Below are 21003 nucleotides of genomic sequence, written 5' to 3'. Positions count from 1 at the left end.
CAACAAAGACCCAACGCAGCCAAAAATAAATAAAAATAGAAAGAAAAAAAAAAGATGAAGTTAAAAAATAATAATAATAATTAGCATGAGATTATAGTCTATGCAAATAAGTGGGTGACATAATCTCTCTCACAGACTTACTTTGTTTCCTCCACAGGGGCCTAGCATTCAATACATATCAATTAATTTGTAATCACCAGCAAGAGAGTACCAGAAAATACAAAGTTTGATCACCTACAAGTATTATATTAAAGGATTCCAAATATTAAGGATATTAAGGATTTCAGGAAAGTCCTGTCCCTTCTGGAAAACTGCTCGGTTAGGTGACTGGAGGAACAGGTTAAAGCTTCAACCTAACAGAGCACTCCTATAAAACATCAAATATTTTAAAGTGAAAGTGATTGTAGTACGAAAAGGTTAAATCCCATTGCTCTTTACTGATGTGATCCTTCCAGTTCCCCGGCCACAAAAGGAGTTTTAAACATCTAAGCCTCTTTGCCAAGTGTTAAGAAATGACTCAAATGTAATCCTGGCAGACGACTAAAGAAAGGTACCCTGTGCGTTCTAGACCTTTTCTGCTGCTTCTTTATGACTTCTGGGTTGGATGAGGCCTCCTGTGTTTTCCTTCTCGAGTTCAGTTCTCTGTTTGTTTCTTAGCTCCATTTGTGACTTCCTGTACGCAGAAGGGCGGGCACGGGGCAAACCTGGAAGGGAACCACGGTGACCCTCCTTGTCCCTCACGGTGTCAAGTCAGAGCAGCAGGTGGAGTGCTTATTTCTGTAAATTACGAGGCTGCATGCCCTTCCAAGCTCCTCTTTTCTTTTCTTCCACAGACCACGAGTCTTCTCCAAAAGTGCCTGTAGGGAAAAAACATAAAGCCTGTTTTAACTCTAAGATGCTTGGCAGTGCTTTTGCTATTTTCCAAAAGTCTTTAGCTTCTCTGAACACAACGGTCTGGACAACTGTTTGGAGCGCAACAAAAACTGCCCTGAATCCTTAGCTCAGTATGGAAATCCAAAGAAAATCGTGCTGCACACGTAGGTGCTCATTGAGGGCTACCTGATTGGAATGGGTTGAAATGTTCACATTTTCTGAATATCTGGGAGGTGGTGTCCTCGGGAAATGCCCCCAGAGAGACCTCCCCATTTCCCTCGGGGCAAATGGAAATGTATCTGCTACCTGGATGGAGAGTTCTTTTTGCTGCTCCCAGAGGCTGAGTTCTGTGTCTGGATGGGCAGGGCCTCCCCTGTGGCTCACCACTGTGCTGGCTCCCAGCAGGCCGGAAGTCCCTCCTTGTGAGGCTGTGTTTGGGTGGGGTGGGAGGGTGAGGAGGGAGACTGGGTGCTGCACACTTGCCCTTTCTACTCCCCTGCAAATGATAGCTGAGTGTTTGTTGGGCCCCTACTCTGTATCACACCCTAGGATCAAACAGTTAACCAAGCCGGCTGGAGGGAAGTCACTAAGTGCCTCCCCAAGATCTAGTCTCCTTTCTTTGCTAATAGAGCCCTAATTTGTGTGTGTGGGGGTGGATGGAGATGACAGCCTGTTCAGCCCTAGGTGATTGATTTATTCATGTTGCCAGCCTCCTGTAGAGGTGGCCATGTAACTGTTCAGAAGAATCTTGATCTTAAGGATAGCAGATTGTAGTTTATGAGACTGGTCTCAGCAAGACTTTCAGCCCTATCTGCTCCTCAAGCCCCTCACCGCCCCCGCCCCTCCAACTTTGTCACTGCTTGATGAACTGAATGTGGTGGACGTGATCCTGTGTGACTCCTGGAGCAGGGTCATGAAAGGTGCTCTGGCTGCCACCTGGCTCTGGTTCTCCTGGGACACATGCCTTTGGAGTCCCGAGGTGTCCTGTGAGCGGTCCAGCCACCCTGCAGCCGCTGTGCTGGGGGGAAAGAGAGGGGTGCCCAGTGAACCCAGCTGTCTGAGTCTCCCTAGTCCTGGTGCTAAATGTCTGAGTGGACGAGTCCTAGGATGATTCCAGCCACCCACCCCCCTGCTTCGAGTCTGCCAGTCGAGGCTGTAGACAAGGTACGTCAGAGACAAGCCACCTCCCCACGTGTATAGTCCTGGCCCATGGACTCCATGGGCCTCATGAGTGGTTGGTCCATGCCACTAAGTTTTGTGGGGATGGGTTATGTAACCATAGTGACTGGAACACAAGGCAACTGTGGGTTGCAGGTATCCCTGAGGCTTGGAGTCCTTGGGATGTAGTGGTTTGGACTCCTCTCAGCAGAGTGGCCAGTGGGAATGAAGTCCCTGGAGAGTTTCACAGCCTCTGATTCCGCATCTGGACTAGGTGGCTGGGTTCAATCAGAATAGACCTCAGCCCTCTGGGATCATTAGCCTTTGCCCTGATGGTACTGGTGAGGACCAAGGACAGAACAGTTTGTTGACGACTTTTGGCTGCTTCAGCACCATCCTCCCTTTCTGATCCTCAGAGTAGCATCTAATTCATCAGAGTAGCAGCATGAACTTCAAACCATGGCCGAACGACTCAAGGATCATTCCCCTTCCTCCACCAGGCCACAGCAGCCCTGGAGCCTGGTGTTTATTTGGTGTGGAGCAAATAGCTGTGTTGTTCTAAATGAGGATTCGATTCTGAGCTTGATTTTAAACCTCAGTCCTCTAACTCCATCAAGGCTAAGCCAGGACACCTTGGCAAGTCATTCATCTTCTCAGAAAGTGTTTCCCATCTATAAGAAGGGAGATGAGAAAACCCGTGCACAGAATTAGTATGAGGATGAGGAACATTTAGATGTTTCGTGAATCCATATTAAAATAGACTCTGCCCCTCTCCCACCTCCTACTGCTCTAGCAATGGCAGGAGAAAACTTAAGAGGCAATGTATTCTGGAAAGGGCAAATCGAAACTAGCTCAGGGGAGACAGAGCAGAATCCTAGGGCTAGGACTTTGCTTTTGGTAGGGCCTCATTTTTATGGAGAAGAAAATTGGAGCCCAGAGAGATTAAGCAACTTGCCCATAGTCACACAGCTAATTTATGGGAGGGCTAGGATTTGTATTTAAGTCCTTGTTGTTCTTTCAGCCACATTAAGCTGCACAAAGTAATTCAGGAGAAGGGATGCAAGAGGTTAAAGCAGATGTAGGGATGAAGTGGGATCCTGTAAGAGCTGAGGGCTTGGCCTTCCTGAAGGCAAGTGCAAAACTGAGACAGGGTGGCTGAAGTTCTGGAAAGGCCAGGAGGAAGGGGAAGGAGTTACACATAGTTGTTTCCTTCCGTCTCCTTCTGAGTTTTGTGTGCAGGAACTGAGCAAGCGGCTACAACACCATGTGTGCTTGTTGAAACTCCCATGAATTTTGAGAGCCCATGGTGTGAAGTAAACTGGGTCAGATCCAAGCCTGACACAAAGCAGAAAGAATGCCACAGATCTGCAAGTTGTTACACAAAATGCCCTGTTTTGCTCCCAGGCTTGCTGGGTCCCACCTCCTTCCCATCTGTAATTAAAGCTCTTCAGGAGGGGCTGGGTCTATGGCTGGTGGAAAATCAATGCGGTATTTCTGGATGTCAGGTGAGCTCCATGCCTCTCAACTCTTCAACCTAAGCCCATTAATCAAGTCTGATGACTTAATTTACTTTAGGAACAAACACATCCGTTGCAAAGTGATACATCACAAACATTTCCACTTCCCAAGTGCCAGGGGAGTTAGCCCAGAGAAGAAAGGAGAATTAAGCCTTTCTCTAAACAGAAACATTCTCCCTTGTAAAACCGGAGACAGAAGATAGGATCTGAGAGTGTTGACTGGCTTCTGTGCTGGAGATGCCAATCATTTCTTCTCTGCTCCTAGGACCCACAGCAGAGGCCCCAAGGCCCCGACCACCCTGCCTCCAAAGCAGCAGCTGGTCACCCCTTGGGGAGCCCAGCCGATTCTCCAGCTGTGTGTGTACTTGGGAATAGGAAGCGATAAGCAGTGAGCTGAAAGCCATGTAGACCAAGGAGCTGAAGCTGCATTTTTGACTGATCTCCGGAGAGACCAGAATGAATCAGTTGTACAGCAGCAGCGAGAGGTGCTACTGCCCCAGGGAGAGAGACGGTGATGGAGAGAAGTTACCTGGTTGCAGATGCTTCCCTCGAGGCTTGCTGTACTTCCTGCTCTGGTCCTGCAAGATGTCCCTGAACGCTTAGAATAATTTCCTCCTCATTTCTATGAGCTTGAGAGGTTTCTATCTCCTGCAACCAAATGTTTTTCTTTACTAAGATGCCTACTGTGTGCAATTCCAGGCTCTCTGGAGAGAGTCAAGAATGATCAACATTGGGCTTCCCTGGTGGCGCAGTGGTTGAGAGTCCGCCTGCCGATGCAGGGGACATGGGTTCGTGCCCCGGTCCGGGAAGATCCCACATGCTGCGGAGTGGCTGGGCCCGTGAGTCATGGCTGCTGAGCCTGCGCATCCGGAGCCTGTGCTCTACAACAGGAGAGCCCACAACAGTGAGAGGCCCGCGTACTGCAAAAAAAAAAAAAAAAAAAGAATGATCAACATAAGGTAGCTAATTGATCCCTTTGAAATAACCTCCATGTCTTTTTTTCCTTCATAAGTACACCCACACTTATCTACCGTCCTGTTTCACTTACAATATCATTTAACCAGTTTATTATTTACTAATTATTCAAAGTTTGTTCATCTTTACTCTCTAACTGGACTGAAAATGGCCTGATGTCAAAAACCATGTCATATATAATTTTTGCACCCCATAATGGTGACTGGGACAGTATCAGACGTATTTTAGCCAATAATTATAATAACTTTTTTTTTCTTAAATAGCAAAAAAAGTGATTACAGAATCAAGAGCCAATCCAGTTATTTAATAAATGCAAATTTTACTTATTCCCTCCTTCATTCATCCATTTATCAGTCACTGGTTCACTTAATCCATCTGGTTTGAGTGGCTTGGAGTTGGAGAGCTTGGGAGAAGCTAAACCAATTCAAGCTTCCTGCAACTCCCCAAATGGAAGGTGATATAAGGGTCTAGTTAGTAGGATGCAGAGGAAGGTACCCATGTGAGGATTTTAGGAGTGAAATCAATGATACTGAGAAACTAGAAGGACTCTGGATTGGAAAGGGAAATTAATCAAAGATGGGGAACAACCTTAGATTGTTCCCAAGAGGACTCACTGGTAAGGTCCTGGGTGTAGCTAGGGTGTATGTGTGGCTGGCCTTAGGAGTATTGCAAAGTGCATTTTCCTCCCTTTCAATAAATTATTTTTCTTGAAAAACAAAGAAACAGTAGTTTCTAACTATAGGAGTTGAACAAAAGAAATATGTTGTCCTTCTGAACAAGATATGATTTTGCATTTGCCAGATGGACTCAATAGTCATCTGTCAATAATGCATTTGTTTGTCCACATGTAGACACATTTAATTATTTAACAAGTTCATACAGTCTGGCTCAGGTTACACTGGCTAGAACACACATACACACATACACACAAAACACACACACACAGAGTTCCAAGGTAGGCATTTGCCTGATGGGGATTATAAAACTGGTCAATAAAATAAAAAGCATTTACAGAACAGCTCTGCAAAGTACAGCTTTAACAAATGCTAGCCTCTGTCATTTCCCCTTCTTAAGCTTGGACTTACATTTGAATTTTATATTCATTTTTGAAGGATTACCACATTTAGCAGAAGGTCTCAAAAGGGGTTTTTTTGATGGTACTTATAAAAAAAGTCTGAATTTATAGATTAAGAAAGTGATGGGCTAATTGGCTTTTCAGCAGGACTGCACTTGCTCTCTTGCTCTCTCATTTTTCTTAGGAGCCTACTTTTACAATTTATGATTTATGTTCATGATTTTTTTGTGTGTTTTATTTTGTTTTTGTGGTATGCAGGCCTCTCACCGCTACAGCCTCTCCCACTGCGGAACACAGGCTCCAGACACGCAGGCCCAGCGGCCATGGCTCACGGGCCCAGCCGCTCCGTGGCACGTGGGATCCTCCCGGACCGGGGCATGAACTTGCGTCCCCTGCATCGGCAGGCGGACTCTCAACCACTGCTCCACCAGGAAGCCCCATGTTCATGATTTTAAAGCTCCTAGAGCCAAGCACTTCTGACTGCAGGGAACTCATGAGCAGGGCATTCTGACAAGGTAGAAGTATGACGTGTTTCTTGGGGACATTCAAAAACCAATTTCCCATGACACAGTAGAAGATAGCTTAGAACTTTTGACTTTTGCTTTGGGGGAAACTTTGCTCAGAAGTGAGTACTGACTGTCCTAAGCGGTGTGAAGCTGGGGCCAGCGGTTCCCCAGGAAAGGGCCATGCAGGGGGCTTAATGGAGGAGGTGGAACTCAGAAAGGATGCTAAGGAAGCATTGGAGCTAGGAAAGCAGAGAGAAAGGGTAAAGGCCTATCAAAAAAGCTGACCCCCTAGTCCCAAGGAAGCAGAGGGTTGTTTAAAGAGTATTGTGGGAGATCAGATTAGAGCGGCCTGTTCGGCCAATGAAGGTTGTGGTGTATCTTTGTATTCCATGACCTAGAGTCCACTTCAGTTCTCTTCTATATCCTCTCTGTGCCAAGGTGTAATGTGAATAAACCCTGAATAAATAGAGTTATATTTGGGAAGACGAATCTGGTTTCGCTGTGTAGGGAAGATCAGAATGAGAAAGACACTAGAGGTGGGCGGTGGGGACCATTTAGGAGCAATTGTCTAGGAAAGGAGTGAGTGTTTTAGGAAATTGGCTGGGATTGCTTTCTCACTCTGGGGTTATAGATTCCAAAACAACATCATGCTGAAAGGGGAGATTTAAAGAATATGGTCTGGCCTGGGTCCCCTTGGGTGTAAATGAGGATGAATGTCTCGTCTGCTTCTTCCCAGGCTCTCCTCTGCACTGTGGGCTTACCCCCTGCTCCCAGGGCTCCCTTCTCCCTCCCTTGTACAGGGGACTGGGGTGCATGGGCAGCTTCCTGCTTACACCAATCAACAATCAACAAAAAAAGATCCCCAGTCTGGTAAAGGCTAGCAAGACTTGTGGGCAGCTGGCCATTTGGGGATCTCTTGTCCAGACAGATCTCTTGTCCATCTTCCCTATCAAAGTCCTCCATGCGGGTGGTGGTGGTTTTATTTATTTATTTTTAAAATATTCATTTATTTATTTATGCTCCGCCAGGTCTTAGTTGCGGCATGTGGGCTTCTTAGTTGTGGCGTGCAGACTCTTAGCTGCAGCATGCATGTGGGATCTAGTTCCCTGACCAGGGATTGAACCCGGGGCCCCTGCATTGGGAGCATGGAGTGTTACCCACTGCACCACCAGGGAAGGCCCGGGTGGTGGTAGTTTTATTTAACCCAATCTCTGTTCAGTTACTATCGCCAACATAGCAAAACATCCAACTGTCAATGCCTGTTTGGATCTAAAGATGCAGAGCATGCTGTGTTAAGAGACAAACCCAGAGACACCACCACAATCACCTCCAGCCAGCACTTACTCACCAGACTGATCTCAGGGCCATTGCCAAGGCAGTGCCATTTCCGGCTCTTTGTAGGGCATCATTCAGGGATCTGAGAGCCAAGAAAGCCAACACATTGTTCAGGTTGCCTGTGAGAGTTTGCCGAGGCCTGGGCACAGGGCCTCCATAGAAATGGGAAGTAGAGAGCTTTGTGGAGTAAAACTCAGGTCATGGCTAAAACTGCTTTCAAAGCTTTCAAAGCTTCTGGTCTTCTTGTTAAAAATTAGGAAAGTGAACAGGCCCCTGGAACTAGACACCTTAATCCTGTATCATTTATTATGTTTTAAAAAATCTCTTAGAAGGCAGCAGTTGCCTGTGTCTTAAATTGAAATTATTTGTGACTGGGTCAGAAATCACAAGACATCCCGTGAGCATTAACTAGAAAAGTTCAGGACACAAAGTTATATGGTTTCAATGGTAACGTGTTTTTTAAAAATTTTGTGTTTATATCATTTTGTTCTAAATGTAGAATCTATTTAGAAGTTGAAAAAAGAAAAGCAAAATACATAACTTATTATCACTGGCTTTAAAAGAAAAAAACCAGCCATGATATCTGGTTGTAGGGGAGAGGGTTAGTAACGGTGCTTATGTTTCCAATCCTTCCAAATCTCATCTGTCCTTGAGAGTTTGGTTCAAGTCTCTTCTTTATAAAGCCTTTCCTAAAACAGCCAAATTCACCTCTTTCTTTTCTGAACAGCTATAAAAATTATAGTCAGTACCATACAATTTAGTCCTTCCTTGTAAACTGTATCATTTACCATTATATGTGCTGCTCCTGTTTCCCCCAACCAGATGGCAAGGTATTTTAGAAAGCATGGATCCTGTTATTTCCTAAAAGCTGAGCATGTTCCTGAGTGCATCAGCACTCAGTGTATTTGATCAGCACTTTTTGAAAGAAAATACTATTGAGCATCTATGTGGGACTCATTTCAGGAGCCAGGTCTGGCTCTGGGTCTTCCCTTTACTGCAGGGGGAAGCTCGGGCTCAGTGTGGTCCAGCTGGACATGTGGAGGTAGGTCATGATGATGTCAATCATTCCTTGTTGACAGCCACGACCGGTAGGGGGGCATACTGGTTAAGAACAGTCAGCAACCTAGGCTCAGATCTAATTTTGCTCACTTATTAGCTGTGTGGCATTGGACAAGCTACTTTACTAAACTGTAATTTCCTTGTGTATAAAATGGGAATAAAAATAGTACCACCTCATAACATTTTTTCAGGAATAAAATAAATTATGTAGAACCATATGTCCCACTTCACCAGTTGGTATGTAGGTAATGCAATTCCACCCACTGCCTCTGAATATGCCACTTGAGGGCCCACATGTCCAGATTAGGAAGGTTCATACTCCTATTCCTTCCCTGTGGACCCACTTCCAATGACCAGCCTGGAGATACAGAAGTGCCTACTTTGTCTCAAGGGCTAGCCCTGGATCTACTCACCTTGCTGGGGTTCCAGGCTTCAGATGACCTCATCTGTAGCCATGCTGCTGCCAAAGCATGATGATGGCAACCCATTGCAACCTGGGCGATCCAGAGCAGCTGTCCTCCCTTCTCAACTAGGAGGGAGGCTGTTTCTGGTTTCCTGATGTTACAATTTTTTAATAGAACTTCCCTAATTGCTGGAGTTTACTCTGGATCAAGGGGAATAATCAATCCATATATAACCCCCAATGGCTTATGGAGCTAAGAGAGGAGGATACCTCACCTAAAAGTTTCATCTGGTCTAAGGTAAAAAAAGCCATGATTTCAGTTTCAATCAAGTCTTTGTGTAGCTGGAGCCTGGCCATAGGGGTTTGTGGCCTTGTTATTTGAAAGGATTAATAATGGGCCAGCCACCATGTTCTTGGTTTGGAAGAATCAATATTGTGAAAATGACTATACTACCCAAAGCAATCTACAGATTCAATGCAATCCCTATCAAATTACCAGTGGCATTTGTTTTACAGAACTAGAACAAAAAATCTTAAAATTTGTATGTTGACACAAAAGACCTCGAATAGCCAAAGCAGTCTTGAGGGGAAAAAAAACAGAGCTGTAGGAATCAGACTCCCTGACTTCAGACTATACTACAAAGCTACAATAATCAAGACAATATGGTACTGGCACAAAAACAGAAATATAGATCAATGGAACAGGATAGAAAGCAGAGATAAATCCACATACCTATGGTCAACTAATCATTGACAAAGGAGGCAAGGATATACGATGGAGAAAAGACAGTCTCTTCAATAAGTGGTGCTAGGAAAATGGACAGCTACATGTAAAAGAATGAAATTAGAACACTCCCTAACCCCATATACAAAAATAAACTCAAAACGGATTAGAGACTTAAATGTAAGACCGAACACTATAAAACTCTTAGAGGAAAACATAGGCAGAACACTCTTTGACATAAATCACAGCAAGATTTTTTTTGATCCACCTCCTAGAGTAATGGAAATAAAAACAAAAATAAACAAATGGGACCTAATGAAACTTCAAATCTTTTGCAAAGCAAAGGAAACTACAAACAAGACAAAAAGGCAACCCTCAGAATGGGAGAAAATATTTGTAAATGAATCAATGGACAAAGGATCAATCTCCAAAATATATAAACAGCTCATGCAGCTCAGTATTAAAAAAACAAACAACCCAATCCAAAAGCGGGCAGAAGACCTAAATAGACATTTCTCCAAAGAAGACATACAGATGGCCAAGAAGCACATGAAAAGCTGCTCAACATCACTAATTATTAGAGAAATGCAAATCAAAACTACAATAAGGTATCACCTCACACCAGTTAGAATGGGTATCGTCAGAAAATCTACAGACAACAAATGCTGGAGAGGGTGTGGAGAAGAGGGAACCCTCTTGCACTGTTGGTGGGAATGTAAATTGATACAGCCACTATGGAGAAAAGTATGGAGGTTCCTTAAAAAACTAAAAAAAGAATTACCATATGATCCAGCAATCCCACTACTGGGCATATACCCAGAGAAAACCATAATTCAAAAAGACACATGCACCTCAATGTTCATTGCAGCACCATTTACAATAGCTAGGTCATGGAAGCAACCTAAATGCCCACTGACAGATGAATGGATAAAGAAGATGTGGTACATATATATAATGGAATATTACTCAGCCATAAAAAGGAAATTGGGTCATTTGTAGAGACGTGGGTGGATCTAGAGACTGTCATACAGAGTGAAGTAAGTCAGAAAGAGAAAAACAAATATCGTATATTAACGCATATATGTGGAACCTAGAAAAATGGTACAGATGAACCGTTTTGCAGGGCAGAAATAGAGACACAGATGTAGAGAACAAATGTATGGACACCAAGGGGGGAAGGTGGCCAGGGCCGGGGTGGTGGTGGGATGAATTGGGAGATTGGGATTAACATATATACATTAATGTGTATAAAACAGATAACTAATAAGAACCTGCTGTATAAAAAGTTAATAAAATAAAAATTAAAAAAAATAACGGGCCAGCTTTTTGAGCACTGAGGGCCTATGGGGGCTGGTTTGGGATACAGAAATATCAACAGAAACAGCAAGAACAACAATAAAAAGCTGTCCCTAGCTTTTCCACAGGTAGGGGAATCGTTACAGATTATATGGCACTTAGGAAAAATGTTTCTCTTCTTTAGAACTGGGAACTTTATGTGTGTGCTCCAGTAGCTAACCACCAGAAGAACGAGGGTGCCCAGCTTTTCCTCACACGAGTGGGTTGTTTTGGAAGGTGACCAAACCCCAAGTACTAAGACCCATCCCAGGCTGTGCTGTGGAAATGCCTCAGTTACTCGAGACCGTATTTCCTGGGCCAGACAGGCCAGGCTGGGAGGCTGGCACATTTCTTCGACTATGTACCTGAAGCCTTTGTAAGAAGGTAAAGCAGTCATATGATGATCTACATTTCCTGACGAGCTTCCTGCTTTCTACTTGGGAGACTGCCTGGGGAATTGGCCACACAGGATCAGGCAGCAGAAAGGCTCAAAGGTTGTGCATCCTTTTGTGCTGGGTGGGTGAGGTGGGGTGGGAGCCAGAGGCCTCGTCCCACCCTCTTGGTCTTCTGTCACACTAGCCTCTGTGATCTTAAGTAAAAGGGACATGGAGGCTTCCCTGGTGGCGCAGTGGTTAAGAATCTGCCTGCCAATGCGGGGGACATGGGTTCAAGCCCTGGTCTGGGGAGATCCCACATGCCGTGAAGCAACTAAGCCTGCGTGCCTAGAGCCTGTGCTCTGCAACAAGAGAAGCCATCGCAATGAGAAGCCTGCGCACTGCAACGAAGAGTAGCCCCTGCTTGCCGCAGCTAGAGAAAGCCCATGCGCGGTAACGAAGACCCAACACAACCAAAAATAAATAAAGAAATAAATAAAGAAATATTTTTTTAAAAGGGACATGGGACTTCCCCTGAGTTAGATGACCACTGTGAGTGATTTGCTGAGCCCAGCTTGTGAGGGATTGGTAGGAGAATATCCCTAGAGTGAGGGACAAATTATTTAGTAAGGATGTGAGTGTAGCAGGAGCATAAACAAAGGTCTCATGACCTGGGACTCTGGAAATGGCAAGTTTTGTGTCAGGCTGTAAGTTCTTTTACACTGTAATGTCCTTCAGCCACTCCCAAACCCTTCACTAGTAACTATCTACATCTACAGTCTGGCTGTGGGGAAATAAGGGACAGAGCTGGTCACGGGACGTAGCTTGCCCATGTCACCCGTCTGTGAGGCCAGCAGCAAATCCAGGGGAAGCCAAGGCTGGAAGGAGCCTATGATATAGAAGCGTAGTTGTGTGGCATGTGAACAGACATATATGCATGTGGCGCAAATAGAGCGGAGGAAGGGACCCTTGCTGGGGAAAAAGGAGGGGACTTTGTAAGGTGATGGCCAACTATTTTGACTGCAGCGCCTCTTCTAGTGGAGAAGCCTGTTCCAGGTGGTAGGGTTGAAGCCTCCCCCATCCAGACAGATGGTCCCCTTGGGTATCCAAATGCTAGTGGAACAGCCAACCTACTCATCCAGTCAACCTCTACTCTCATAGTGAATTTTAAAAATCTGATAACCCACTGCTTTACCCTGTCATCAAGTTTTGGTCTAGGCTATCGTAGTCTATCCAATATTTTTAATAATTTTAAGTCTCAAAAAAGAAAAGAAGGGAATTGTTGGTTCTTATGTTAAAATTGGCATGTAAACAAGTGGTTAGGGAAGCAGTTAATAGTAATAACAAGCCTGGTGAAACCAAAGATACAATCTATTACTGTCTTGCCCTAAAAAAGAGTAGCTCTTATGAGGACAAAGGGCTGTTCTCCAAAATGTTCTTACCTCTGTAGATGGAAGACTGTTGATAACTTCTAAAAGACAGAAAACAAAACTAAAGCAATAAAACTCTTACTGTGCTGTCTCTACACGGTGCCTACTACATGCACCTGCATGCCGTGTGCCTTCTTCATTGGTGTTGCCAGGGTTCCAACCTGTTTTATTGTGCCCTTCCTTGCTCCCAGAGTCTCCCGCTCTCTTTCAGACCAGTGAGCGATGAATATTACTGTGGGTAACATCACCACTTATTGAGAAGAAGGAATACAGCTCCATACTTTCCATTCATGTCAGAGCCAGAGGCTGCAAGTTTATCCCCTATACTCATTCTCTGCTTCTTGTGCACATTAATAAACCCCCCATTGTTATCTGGCACATGGCCCCTAGGGGACAGTTTGCATGTCCCTGCTTCCCTTGCAGCTAGGCATGGCCATGTGACTTCATTCTGGCCAATGCATTGGGAACAAATGTGATGAGTCCATCAGCCAGGATGTGCCCTTAAAGGGAAGGAGTATGCCCTCCTTTGCCCCTTTCCCTTTCATGGTAGAGGGCCCCTTGGACTATTTGTAAGAAGGCAATCTGCTAGGGATGCAAAGCAGCAAAATCCAGGGAACCTGGGTTCCTGACACCAGCACCCAGTGTCCTACACTTCCCCTTGTTTCACAGCACACTGTCTCAGGGATTTCTTCACAGTATCCCTAGGCCAGAAAGAAAGGCTTAAAAATTCTATTTATTAAGTAGTTGTATCCAAATAATTTAATATGTACTTAGGTCCTAACAACATAGACACCACCTGAAAAACCAGTACAAATAAAGATACTCTTTATTTCATTCTTAAATAACTACCATCACTTACTAGTGAGATGTGTGCATCTGTGGGGCACCACACAGCTTCTCAAACCTTGGATTCAGATTGGGCAACGGTACCATCTTTTACTTGTATTTTATCAGAACAACCGATTACCACAATCTGGGTGGCTTAAAACCACAGAGATTGATTCCCTTATAATCCTGGAGGCCAGAAGTTGGAAATAAGAAAAAAGTAGGATTACGCTTCCTCCAGAGGCTTCTAGGGGAGATTCCATTCCTTGTCTCTTCCAGTGTCTGGTGGTTTCCTGGATCTGCAGTTGTATCACTCCGATCACTGCCTCCATGGTCACGTTTCCTCCTCCTCTTCTCTGTGCCCGTCTCTCCTCTGTGTCTTTTAGAAGGACACCTCTCACTGGACTTGGGACCAACTCCTGGTTGAAATTCAGTGACAAAGGCTGGAACTGTTGGTCAACTTTATTCCTGTCTGACATTTGTTGGCAACAGGTGATACTAAAATCATGGAGAGTTTAATAGCAAACCTCGTGAGGCAGTTTGAAGAAAGAGCAAAGAGAACTGGCCCATGGAGCAGGCAGCAAGGGACCATCAGGCTGGCCTCACTTGCGTGAGGGGCTGACACTGTCATCTCAGGCTTGCGGGGGCAGGTAGCAGGGGCCGGGGGAGGAGCCTATCCCCGGTGCAGGGCTTTGTCCTAGGTCCAAAGAGGGGCTTTTCTCAGCAGTATGCATTCCACCCAGCTTTGGTCAGGAGTCAAGAATTGCGCAAAGCAAGCACTGTCTCTGGATGCAGGGAGAAGAGATAAGACACAAGCAGACAGCCTCCAGAAAACTGAAGGCGAGGAGGGGTGAGAAAGAACCTGTGACTCGTCAGCGATTCAGAAGAAATCAGTTAATGGCCATGTTCCTTTTTTTTTCCCTCTTAACTGAATGTTGTCAGCTTCAGTTTTGATTTCAGAAAGCAAGATAGATCCTCGGCCTTCTGTCAAAGTGTTTTTGCTCCTCTCCACCTACCTCCCACCCCAACCAGGATGCATGTCAGAGCGATTAAGTTGAGAAGGTGACACTCCCCAGTGCGATGCTTCTATCAGTGGGCGCCCTCTTCCCCTCCTCCTTCCCATAGCTTTGGGCTGCTAGACTGGCCTTGTGGTTGGAGTAGGTGGCAACCAGTAGCTGGAAAGGTCTCTGACCTCCACCTCTGACCTCTGTCCCTTCTCTTTCCTGGGTCATGCCTATAGCACTGCTATTGGAGAAGGCCATTCCAGAATCTTGGTCTTCCCCTTTTAAAATGCAAATGCCTGTGAAAAAGAGGATACAATCATTTACCCAGTTTAAGACTTCTCTTAGGATGTTGCCTAATTTTAAAAGAAACTGTGTAGCAACATGAATGAGTTTATTAGAGGCATCTCTGCCTGAGGGCCAGTGCTCTCTCTTTCCTCCACTATCTCTACCAAAAAGACTCTTCAGGAATTAGGAGAGCATTCCTGATGGAGATGAAGGGTCCTGGGACAGGCTGAAAGCAAGCAAGCAAGCAAACAAAGGCCTTTGCTTTGGAACTTTGTTCAGGGCTGGCCTGTTTGGCTAATTTGGTTGTTGTTTGCCCTCCTTAGGACAACAAGCAGGAAAGAGCTCTTCCCCCAACAGTGAGAGATAGTGGAGGCTGGATGATTAATAAGTGAAGTCAAGTTCACATTCACTCTGTCCCATGGCAGTGGAGGCCGGCTGTGGGAGAGTGTTCCAGCTTAGGGGCCAGATGTCCTGGGTTCTAAGACCTTCTGCAGCCACCAACTGCCTGTTCTATGGTCACAGTCTACTTTCTATGTCTCACTTTTATCTGCAGTTGGGGCAGATAACACCTACTCTATCCTCTGTACAGGTTTTTATGGGACTGCTGCCATCACAGTGAGGAGCTTCTAATAGGAATGGCTGTGCCCCTTCCCCTCCCATTCCTGCAGTGGTGACCTGAGTAGTGTGTACTTGGGTATGAATGAATAGCTGGAACCGGTGACTGGAAACAGCCCTAGATCAGACTCAGGTGAGTAGGTCAAAAAGGGATGAACTATGGAAACTTCCTATTATCCATCCATCATCTCTGTATCTATCTGCGTGTGTATGTATGTATGTACACATGTACGTATGTATGTATTGGGTTAGCCAAAAAGTCCGTTCGGGTTTTTCTGCTCTTACAATGCTATGGAAAAGCCGGAACAAACTTTTTGGCCAACCCAATATGGCTTGTCTCTCTCAATGCATTCATCTGACACATATGAACTGGGTACCCAGGCACTCTTGAGGCCCTTTGTATCTCTCCTCTGGGCCTGAGCACTTGCTAGGCTCTAGCAGTGAGAGAGCCTGAGGACAGTCTTTGTTTTAGCCCTTCCTTTGGGACATCCTAGCAGGCATTTCTGTCCTTATAATTTGGCCAGAACCTACATGTGGCCTGGGGGCAGGGAGCAGCCTGGCCTGACAGGAGAGTTCTGAGCACCCTTCTGTCCTGTTCCTATTAGACAGCCTTTGCTCCAGGACACTTAGTAACCAGTAACTGGCAGCAGCAGAAAGGACTGACAGGGGAGGAGAGATGGCAGATGAAGTTCACCTGGGGTCATCCTCCCACTTGGTTTCCACCTCTGCCTTCTGCTCCTCTTGACCTTGACCTTCTCACTCTGCTCACTTCCTTCTCACTCATCTGTCAGCTGAGACGTGGTCCACTTCCCTCTTCCCTCATCTGCCTGCTCCAGCAGGAGGTAATAAAGGTGACACATGATTGGGAAAAAGTTACACACCATTTTTTATTTTTTTGGCTGTGCCACTGGCTTGCAGGATCTCAGTTCCCCAACCAGGGATCGAACCTGGGCCCTGGCAGTGAAAGCCCCCAAGCCCTAACCACTGGACCACCAGGGAATTCCCTGCAAACAATTTTTTTTAAAAACATCTTTATTGGAGTATAATTGCTTTACAATGGTGTGTTAGTTTCCGCCGTATAACAGAGTGAATCAGCTCTACGTATACATATATCCCCATATCCCCTCCCTCTTGCGTCTCCCTCCCACCCTCCCCATCCCCCCCCCAGGTGGTCACATAGCACAGAGCTGATCTCCCTGTGTTATGTGACTGCTTCCCACTAGCTATCTATTTGACATTTGGTAGTGTATATATGTCCATATCACTCTCTCACTTTGTCCCAGCTTACCCTTCCCCCTCCCTGTGTTCTCAAGTCCATTCTCTACATCTGCGTCTTTATTGCTGTCCTGCCCCTAGGTTCTTCAGAACGTTTTTTTTTTTTTTTAGATTCCATATATATGTGTTAGCATACGGTATTTGTCTTTCTCTTTCTGACTTACTTCCCTCTGTATGACAGACTCTAGGTCCATCTACCTCATTACAAATAGCTCAATTTCGTTTCTTTTTATGGCTGAGTAATATTCCATTGCATATATGTGCCACATCTTCTTTATCCTCAAACTATTTTTTTAAAGAAAAAAGAGCACATTGGAAACTAGGGATTTGGAGACAGATTTTGGGTGTGGTTTCAATGCACGGCTGGAGTTTTATAAAACTCCCTATTCTCTGTCTAACTGTGAGCCAAGTTTCTGAATCCAGCATTTCCTTTGGTTAGACAGTAATCTTACTCACCCTCCTCACACCCAAGACTTAGTGCTCCTCAAGTGAGCAAAGCCCCCCAAGAATCACGGCCCCACTAGAATGGCCTTCACCTGAGGCAGAGCCCAGGCAGTGATAAAGCCTTAAGAAGTTTTTTAATGTGGGGAGATGCAGAAATGGAGGGGCGATTGAGGATCTATAATCGAAGGTTGACCTGAGGCCGCCTGTCTGGGAATCACGCAGGCAGCAGACTATGGAGGCAGGACCTGGGTGAAGGCCAGTGGCCCCGATGCAGAGGGCAGGAGAGAGCTGGGAGGGTTGGTGGAGCCACTGGGAAAATAGTTGTAGTCTGGCAGCCTTTTGGAGCCTACTGTTGTTGAGATTCTAGGAGGTTTCTCTTATCCTCCTTTGTTTCGAAAACTGCTGGCTGAAACAAAGAGTGTTCCTAATAGTAAAGGAGGCTGACAGGATTTGGGGAGAAAATCCATGGAAGTGGTTCCAGGTACCAGGGGCGTTTTCACTTGGGTTTTGCCATCCCCATGTAGTGACCCATTATTATACATAAAGTGCAATATGCAGTGTGTGTGTAATTTATTATATATAATACAGAGTGGTAAAATGTATTAGTTATCTGTATATGGCATATATAATCAGAATTACCAGGCTCAGAACTACTTGAAAGTCATTACAATTTTTATTCCAAAGAACGTTACTTGAAATTTCAGGAAGTCTTGGGATATCAGAACTTGTATTTTATCTGAACCAAAGACTCAGCCAGCATGCCTCAATTCTCAGAGGCAGATGAGGTAATTTAATGGATTTCTCAGTTGATCCTGCTTCCTTTAGTCCTGGCTCTGGCAAGTGCTAGAATCCAGAAATCAAAGGGAAAAGGATGAGAGAAAAAGTGAGGCAGAGATGCCTAGGAGGCTCTGGCATGTGGGCCTCAGTGGGCCTTTTCTTTTGCTCCCTAAAAAGCCAGGGAAAAGCCTTCCATTCCTCCGAATCCATAATCATCAGCCTGAATCTAGAGAACTCAACTGAGAAAACCAAACTGTAAGCAAATAATGGGGATTTATTGATACTTCAGCTCTATAAGTATATATTGGGTGTCTTCAATGTGTTAAGTGCTGAGGTTACACAGATGATGAGACCTAGCCCTGCCCTCAGGTAGTTTGCGATTGATTTAAGAGTATAAAGGAGACAGAACACTAACAATTGCTGAGGACCTGCTTCATTCATTCACTCAGCAAAAACTTCTGAGTGTCCGTTGTGTGCCAGAATTGTTTTAGGTGCTGGGAATGCAGGGAGGGAAAAGACAGATGTGATCCCTGCTCTCACGAAGGTTTCATTTCAGTGGAGCAGACACACAAATGCATTTTAAATATGCCAGGCTGACAGTATGGTGGTTTCTCAAAAAGTTAAACATAAAATTACCATGTGATCCAGCAATTTCACTTCTAGGTATAAACCCCCAAAGAATTAAAAGCAGAGACTTAAACAGATATATATGCACCCATCTTCATAGCAGCATTATTCACAGTAGGCAAAAGGCGGAAACAGCACAGTGTCTTCTGACGCATGAATGGATAAATGTGGTATATACATACAATGGAATATTATCCAGTCTTAAAAAGGAATGAAGTTCTGACACATGCTACAACGTGGATGAACCTTAAAAACATTACGCTAAGTGAAATAAGCCAAACACAAAAGAACAAATATTGTATGATCCCACTTTATATGAGGTGACCTAGAGTAGGCAAATTTGTAGAGACAGAGTGCGTAATAGAGGTTACCAGGGGCGGGGGAGAGGGGTAATGGGGAGTTACTGTTTAATGAGTGCAGCAATTCTGTTTGGGAAGATGAAAAAATCTTGGAAATGGATAGTGGTGATCCTTGTGCAACACTGTGAATGTGCCTAATGCCACTGAATTGTATACTTAAAAAAAGTTGAGGGCTTCCCTGGGGGCGCAGTGGTTAAGAATCCGCCTGCTAATGCAGGGGACATGGGTTAGAGCCCTCGTCTGGGAAGATACCACATGCTGTGGAGCAACTAAGCCCATGCGCCACAACTACTGAGCCTGCACTAGAGCCCATGAGCCACAACTACTGAGCCCATGTGCCACAACTACTGAAGCCTGCATGCCTAGAGCCTGTGCTCTGCAGCAAGAGAAGCCACCGCCATGAGAAGCCCACACACCGCAACAAAGAGTAGCCCCCGCTCGCCACAACTAGAGAAAGCCTGCGCACAGCAATGAAGTCCCTATGCAGCCAAAAATAAAATAATAAATTTTTTTAATGGTTGAAATGGTAAATTTTATATTATGTATATTTTACCACAATAAATAAACTAACAAACAAAGAAACAAAAAAAAGATGGCCTTTCTGAGGAGGTGCTATCTAAGCTAAGATTTGAACATCAAGAATAAGAAGCAAACAACAGGCAATCAGAAGGAAAAGCATACCTGGAAGATGGAAACAACCATCGTGTTTCTAAACTATTAGGCATGTACACACGTTCCTTCTGAGAGTTACTTGTGTACCTAAGTGGGAGGATAACAACTAAAATAGAGGTAGGTTTAAGAATATAGAGAAGGAGGAAATACATTCTGACTCAGAAATTTTGAGATGGATTTATGGAGGTAGCGTTTTACTTGGGACTTAAGCCATAGATAGAGATTCATGGGGAGAAAGGCTGAGGAAAGTGTTCCGGATGGAAGGAGAAGTATGAGCAAAGACTCAAAGTTGGAGTTTAGACATTTTTTTTTTTTTTTTTTTGCGGTACGCGGGCCTTTCACTGCTGTGGCCTCTCCCATTGCGGAGCACAGGCTCCAGAAGCGCAGGCTCAGCGACCATGGTTCACGGGCCCAGCTGCTCCGCGGCATGTGGGATCTTCCCGGACCGGGGCACGAACCCATGTCCCCTGCATTGGCAGGCAGACTCTCAACCACTGCGCCACCAGGGAAGCCCTAGACATTTTTAAAAAAAGATTTCATTTGAAGGTCTTAGAAAAATGTGGCTGTACGTTTCACAGCGAACCAATGATGTATGTGTGTATGAGTCATATAGCAGTCATCATCCAAGAAGTCGATTTTGTGTGTGTGTGTGTGTGTGTGTGTGTGTGTGTGTGTGTGTTTGGCTTGTCACATGGCTTACGAGATCTTAGTTCCCAGGCCCTCAGCAGTGAGAGCGCTGAGCCGTAACCACTAGACACCTTGGTGTTGTCACTATTTTCTTTTTTTTAATTAATTATTTATTTATTTTTGGCTGCATTGGGTCTTTGTTGCTGCGCGTGGGCTTTCTTTAGTTGCTGCGAGCTGGGGCTGCCTTTCGTGTGGTGCGCAGTCTTCTCATTGCAGTGGCTTCTCTTGTTGCAGAGCACAGGCTCTAGACGCGCGGGCTTCAGTAGTTGTGGCTCGCGGGCTCTAGAGCGCAGGCTCAGCAGTTGTGGTGCACGAGCTTAGCTGCTCCGTGGCACATGGGATCTTCCCAGACCATGGCTCAAACCCGTGTGCCCTGCATCGGCAGGTGGATTCTTAACCACTCCGCCACCAGGGAAGTCCATTGTCACTATTTTTCATTTTAGTCATTCTGATAGGTGTGTGGTGATATCACACAACCTCTACGATGGTATTAATTTTCAAAAAAGACAGAAAGAGCCACAAATCTGTTCTGTCTGCCCCAACCTGCAAAAGAATCAAACTCAAGCCGCTTGACTGGATTGTTACAACGCTGGGGGTGAGGCAGCGTCTCTGGAGCAGCCCATCATGAAATGTGGATCCTCAGCTTTGATTATCAGAGACAGTTCTCAC

General features: G+C 45.2%; 1 protein-coding gene across 2 annotated transcripts in view; it reads left to right on the top strand.

Annotated features, from left to right (window-relative positions):
* Positions 1 to 21003, top strand: part of SNX18 (sorting nexin 18) — a 91124-nt gene that overhangs the window by 45674 nt on the left and 24447 nt on the right. Inside the window, exon 2 of one of the 2 annotated variants that reach the window (XM_049707142.1) lies at positions 3814 to 4390. The exons of the other annotated variant lie outside the window; for it this stretch is intronic. Within the exon in view, the coding sequence (XP_049563099.1) occupies positions 3814 to 3923 (110 nt within the window). The 3' untranslated portion in view covers positions 3924 to 4390. Of the gene's footprint in view, positions 1 to 3813; positions 4391 to 21003 lie in introns of those variants that run through there. 2 annotated transcript variants of the gene reach the window in all.

This window comes from Orcinus orca, chromosome 3 (assembly GCF_937001465.1).
Source record: "Orcinus orca chromosome 3, mOrcOrc1.1, whole genome shotgun sequence".
Taxonomy (NCBI): domain Eukaryota; kingdom Metazoa; phylum Chordata; class Mammalia; order Artiodactyla; family Delphinidae; genus Orcinus; species Orcinus orca.
This window is presented reverse-complemented; position numbering and strand designations above follow the sequence as displayed.